This window comes from Bubalus kerabau, chromosome 13 (assembly GCF_029407905.1).
Source record: "Bubalus kerabau isolate K-KA32 ecotype Philippines breed swamp buffalo chromosome 13, PCC_UOA_SB_1v2, whole genome shotgun sequence".
Taxonomy (NCBI): Eukaryota; Metazoa; Chordata; class Mammalia; order Artiodactyla; family Bovidae; genus Bubalus; species Bubalus kerabau.
This window is the reverse complement of record NC_073636.1, coordinates 66,302,855-66,308,854: the sequence shown is the minus strand read 5'-3', so window position 1 is coordinate 66,308,854 and position 6,000 is coordinate 66,302,855. Positions and strand designations below refer to the sequence as shown.

The 6,000-nt window shown below is 53.2% G+C and overlaps 1 protein-coding gene across 3 annotated transcripts in view; it reads left to right on the top strand.

The window, feature by feature from the left end:
- The first annotated feature begins 1,070 nt into the window (after window positions 1-1,070).
- SLA2 (Src like adaptor 2) overlaps window positions 1,071-6,000 on the top strand; it is a 24,965-nt gene continuing 20,035 nt past the window's right edge. For 2 of the 3 annotated variants that reach the window (XM_055544952.1, XM_055544951.1), the window contains exons 1-2: window positions 1,078-1,149; window positions 1,367-1,500. In XM_055544952.1, the coding sequence (XP_055400927.1) occupies window positions 1,410-1,500 (91 nt within the window). In that variant the 5' untranslated portion in view covers window positions 1,078-1,149; window positions 1,367-1,409. Of the gene's footprint in view, window positions 1,150-1,366; window positions 1,501-6,000 lie in introns of all 3 variants that reach the window. The other variant, XM_055544953.1, reaches the window with a different exon arrangement.

Sequence of the window (6,000 nt, the reverse complement as noted above, 5' to 3'; positions counted from 1 at the left end):
GAGCCTGCCATGTCCCCACACTGGTGTAATCGTGTCCTGTCTGTAAGGAAAAGACTGCAACTGTCTCAAAGAATGAAACCACCTTCCTGCAGCGTCTTAATAATATGTTGTTTGAAAAAATCAGCATTACCATGGAAACCTGAGAATTTAAATTATTCTAAGGATAATGGGCAAGATCCCCTGGAGAAGGAAATGGCTATCCACCCCAGTGTTTTTGCCTGGAGAATCCCATGGACAAGGGAGCCTGGCGGGCTACAGCCCATGGGGTTGCAAGAGTTGGGCACAGCTTAGAGATTAAGCAATAACAAACAAGGATAAGACACCTTTCCAAAGAGCTTGTAATCACTCCATCCATTTAGGCAATGTTCATCAAGTGCCATCTGTGGGTGAAAATGCCGAGGAATTGGGCAAACAGAGGGGTCCTTCTTCATAGCATGCTACGGAATCGTGACTGGTTAAACAAGCACCCCAGTACATGAATAATTAAAAATTGGGAAGAGCACAACAGGCAGCCAAGAGGGACACGAGGGAAGGTCCCCAGAAACAGCCTCTGGTGAAGTGACATTCAGGGTGTGAGAAAGGAAAAGCAGGCGCCAGCCAGCCTCTTCACACGCGTTATCTCTCAGGCCCGCATGGCGGGTGTCGTTATCCCCTTTTTCAAACAAGGAAACGGAGGCCAAGAGAGGGAAATGGTTCGACAGCCAATCCTGTACAGACTTGCAAGTCACCACTGTGTCATATGGCCTCGCAGGCACCCTGCTCTGCTCTGTGACACTGGTCACTGTGCTCGGTGTCACCTTAGCTCGCAAGACGCGCCAGCTCCCAAGTCCCCTCAGATCCCCCTTGCCCACCCAGCCATGGGTCCCGGTGTGCCTGGGATGAATGAACTCTGTCCTGTCATTGGCCCTTGCCCCCCAGGTGACACAATGTGATCCCAGGTCAGGCAGTGGTTCTGAGGAACCATGGCAATGAGCAGCTAGGGCTGGGGGATTCAGAGAAAACTTCCTGGGGAGGGTGGGATACAGACAGGCCGGAAATGGGAAAAGGGTCTTCCGGCCAGTGGGAGGGGATTTCACACAGGGAAAGGCCCAGAAACATTGAATGGAGCATGGCTGCAGCGTAGAAAAGATGGGATGAAAAGAAAACAAGGTCCGGTTTGCAGAAAGCCTTCAGAGGTTGGTGGGGAGGGGCTGGAGCCTGGTCCTGATGGGAGGGATCTCGTTCCCTTGTGTCGGCCAGGAGGTCAGCAGGGCTGAGCTGGGTCAGGGCGGGGTGGAGGAGGGGTGGGCAGGAGCCGGAGGAGGCGGGGGTCTGGGCACCAGGCTCAGGGAGCCGTGGCACATCCCCATCACAGCATCTCTTTCAGATTTCTCTTGGCGATGTGCTCCTGAATGTTCTTCTGAAGAACGATGGGAAGTCAGCCCAGCAGGGGGAAAGCCCTTCCAAGTCCAAGCTTCAGCCCCTGTGTGCAAGGCCAGAATCCTGAGCCCATGCAAGCAGGTAGGCCGTGCGCCCTGGGGCAGCCAGGGCCTTCCTGACCAGCCACTCCGACACAGCTTTAAGTATAAACACAGCTTCGAGCGTTCACCTCCCCATGAACCCCACAGCCAGGGTCCTTGCTCTCGCGGAGGGTACATATTAGTGGTCAGAACATTAACCCAGATAAACTAGAATATGTGAGAGAGTGACAGGAGCGAACCGGAGGGTGTGATGGGCCCCAGGCGTCTCCCAAGGTTTCCCTCCTCCCAACTCAGCTTATCCAGAGACTGAGCTGCAGCTCTCAGACCAGCCCACTTCCGCTGCTCTCCAAAGCTGCACCATCCATTACCACAGCCACTAACCTTATGTTGCTATTTCAGTTTAGACTGAAATTAATGAAAATCAAAGATTCAGCTCCTCAGTCACACCAGCCTTATTTATTTTAAGTGCTCACCAGCCATATGTAGCTAGTAGCTACCTTATTGGACAACACAATTATACAACATTTCCATCAGCACAGAAAGTTCTGCTGGATGGTGATGCTGTTATCCTGAGAGGTGCTATGAAATACTTGAAGCAAAATAGAGCTATGATGCCTGGAAAAATGAGTTCATACAAGGCATAGGCTAGACCTATCATTGTGGTTTTCTAAGGCAGTCCTGACTAAAAATGTCTGTTTTTATGATGATTCAGTTCAGTTCAGTCGCTTAGTCGTGTCGGACTCTGCAACCCCATGGACTGCAGCATGCCAGGCTTCCCTGTCCATCACCAGCTCCCAGAGCTTGCTCAAACTCATGTCCATCAAGTCGGTGATGCCATCCAACCATCCCATCCTCTGTCGTCCCCTTCTCCTCCCGCCTTAAGACTTTCCTGGCATCAGGGTCTTTTCCAATGAGTCAGATGATTAAGATGATTAGGTCATCAAAATATCCTGCAGTATCTAATACTTTGATGTTAGAACTATAGCCCCAGTTTTTTCTTGTTCCCTAAAACAGCCCACAAATCCTTTCTAACATCACTTTCTGATTTGGGGTTTTGATAATGCATTTGTCAGCAGCCCCCAGAGAGAGAGAGAACTAGTAGAGTATGTGTGTGCACACGTGTGTAAGAGAGAATTTAAGAAATTGGCCCACACAGTTGTGGAGTGGCCAGTCTGAAGTCTGCAAGGCAGCTCAGCAAGCTGGAGACCAGGGAGGAGCTGATGCTGCTGAATTCCAGAGTGGAGCCTGGAGACAGGATTCTCTCTTCTTCGAAGGACATCAGCCTTTTTCTCTCAGTCTTCAACTGACTGGAGAAGATCCACTCATATTGTGGAGGGTAATTCAAACCCTACTGATTTAAATCATTGGAAAAGACCCTGATGCTGGGAAAGATTGAAGGCAAAGGGAGAACGGGGTGGTAGAGGATGAGATGGTTAGATAGCATCCCTGACTCGATGGACATGAAGCTGAGCAAACTCCAGGCAGGACAAGGAGGCCCGGCGTGCCGCAGTCCTCAGTGTTGCCAAGAGTTGGACACAAGTTCTGAACAACAACTGACTTAAATGTTAATCTCCTCTAAAAAAACAGCAGCATGGCAGCCTCTAGACTAGTATTTGACCCAATATCTGAGTACTGTGGGCTAGCCACTCTGACACACAAAAGTAACCATCACAGATAACAAGATTACTGTAAACCATCAGCACTTTAGGAGGAAGGACACAGCCACACAGTTAAACAGAAGTGGGAGAGTGCAGAGCCACAGTCTGGATGTCTGTGTTTGGCAGGTGTTGCCCCCAATCTGTAAAGTCCTCTACATTGGCGGGGGCGTCCTTTCCACTTCTCTGCCCCCATCCCCAATATCCTCCTTTCTTTTTTTTTTTTATTATTTGTTTTCTTTCTGGCCACACTGCACAGTCTGCAGGATCTTAGTTCCCCAACCACAGATCAAACCCACGCCCCCTGCAGTAGAAGTCAGTAGTCCTAACCACTGGACCCCCAGGGAAGGCCCAGTATCCTCCCTTCTTTAATACCAGCCTCCCCCAGATCCCAGATCCAGGTGTTATCGACACCTGGATCCTGCAGACACCTGGTGGGCAGGCAGCTGCCTCCTCTTTGCCACTCACTGTGCACCCAGAGTCTGGGGCCCTGCAGGAAGAGATCTGGAAACCACACAGACCTCCACCTTATTTCCTCTGAATCAAGCCACAGGCAGTGCCCTCAAGGTAGCTCTGACTCACGGCAAGGCAGCTGAGAGGGGTGTCCCCCAGCAGGTGTCCTGGGGCCCTCCCTGCCTGTGGGAACAGAGGGGAACTGGGTACCCCCCTCTCCCAGGGTCTCCAGGGGAAGGACTGGCCACAGCTGTGAACAAGGCAGGCATAACCCCTGAGACAGGAGCTAAAGCAACCATCAATTACAATTGTGTTAGATTTTGGTGACAGTTTTAAGGGTCTCTGATTCAGAGTGTGGGCTGAGGGGCTCGTCAGGGAGGGGACATTTCATTTAGTCCAAGGAGTGAAGAATGAAGATGACTCAGCCACTGGAGGGAGTCCGTCAGGAGGCAGCATGTGCAACTCAGTGGCTCCTGAGGATGCAAAGCCAGGGCTTCCAGAAGGGAGAGGGGCCCTTCTGGCCACCTGCTTCCATTCTTGTCACAGGACACCCTCCCCAGACTTACTCGCACTGTGTGTTCGAGCATCAGGCATTCCCCTGCCCCGTGGGATGGCCAGGCCCCAGGGTCTGAGGACTCTAGTCTGGGGTCAACAAGGGGATCTCCATGTGGGTCTGGGAGAACATGCAGGAACCGGTCCATTTCCAGAATCTCAGTCTCACTCTGTCCATGTCCTGGAGGCCCTCAGCCCCCATAAAGAGTCCAGCTCTGTGTCTGCCCCGCCCCATCCCCTGGGTCCTTGTCTGTCCTCTTCTGTCCCTCCCTCACTTCCTGGGGCCCCAGCTCTGTCTAGAGGGCCTCACAGAGGCCTCTCAGGCCCTGAGGAGCATCTGTGGGTTACATAAACCTTTCTTTCTGGCCCTGACTGCTTCCCATAGCTTGATGCAGAGGCCCCTACTGAGATGGGATGAGGAGGAAGGGGAGGGGGCCACTGGGGTGTGGGTGAAGGGTGCTCAGTAGGATGGGATTTTTCAGTAAAAGTGGGCCTGGACAGGCATCAGGAGGTCTAGTTAGACGGAACAGGCTGGTGCCCAGTGGGGTGAGGGTATGAGCATCCTGTGCTAAAGGTAGCCGCTTGCCTCCTGCTCTCCAACCTCAAGATTAGGCCTCAAGGCCCCTGTGTTCTCAGGACCAGTCCTGGTGGCGTGGCGTGGGGTAGGGGTGAGGGTGGCTTGGCATCCTCTGTCTCTGTGACTCCCTCTTTGAACGTCAGCCTCCCAGGAAGTCTGGGCCTTTCAGAGATATGCTGTGCAGGCCAGTCCACCCTCCCTGGGCCCAGGAGCAGCGCCCCACGGGTGGAGAAGGACTCCCGGCAGAGTGCCCTGCGGAGCCTCAGTTGCTTTGCTGTGTCATGGGGCTGAACAGAGACGATGCATACAGCAGGTGCTCAGCAAGATAGGGCAGGTGTGTGACTAGGACACTTGACAGAGCCATGCGCTCCTGCTGGGCACCTGCTCTGGGCCAGGCCTGTCACAGTGGGCCTGGGGCTGCACTTCTGAGGGGGCAGCGCAGACTTGCCCCTGTTGCTCAGGACAAAAGTCACGAGAGAACCACTCTGCCCATGTGCAGGCACTCCAGAGTTACAGCACCCGTCCAGATGGGTGATCTCCTGGGCCCCTCCAGGAGCCCTCACCCCCCATATCCCCCTCCCAGCCCCTCAAAGCTGGTCCATCTGGTAACCACCTCATCAGTGCCTTTCAGAAGCTGAGCTCAGAAATCTAGGCTAATACCTGCTTAGAACTGTCAGTTAGCTATCAAAATCTCCTGTGATGATCTGTGTAAAAATGGGGTTGTAGGGACTTCCCTCAGAGAAGGCAATGGCACCCCACTCCAGTACTCTTGCCTGAAAAATCCCATGGACGGAGGAGCCTGGTAGGCTGCAGTTCATGAGGTCGCTAAGAGTTGGACATGACTGAGCGACTTCACTTTGACTTTTCACTTTCATGCATTGGAGAAGGAAATGGCAACCCACTCCAGTATTCTTGCCTGGAGAATCCCAGGGATGGCGGGGCCTGGTGGGCTGCCGTCTATGGGGTCGCACAGAGTTGGACACTACTGAAGCGACTTAGCAGCAGCAGGGACTTCCCTGGTGGTCCAGTGGTTAAGAATCTGCCTGCCAGTGAGGGGGACACGGGTTCTATCCCAGGTCTGGGAACTAAGATCCCACATGCTACAGGGCAACTAAGCTTATGCGCCTCGACCGCTGAGCCCACGCACTCTGGAGCCCATACTCCACCCACCGCAGCAAGAAGCCCAATCACTGCAACTAGCTAGAGAGTAGCCCCTACTCACTGCAACTCAAGAAAGCCTGTGCACAGCAACAAAGGGCCCATGCGCTGCGACAAAGACCCTGCACAGTCAAAAAAAAAAAAA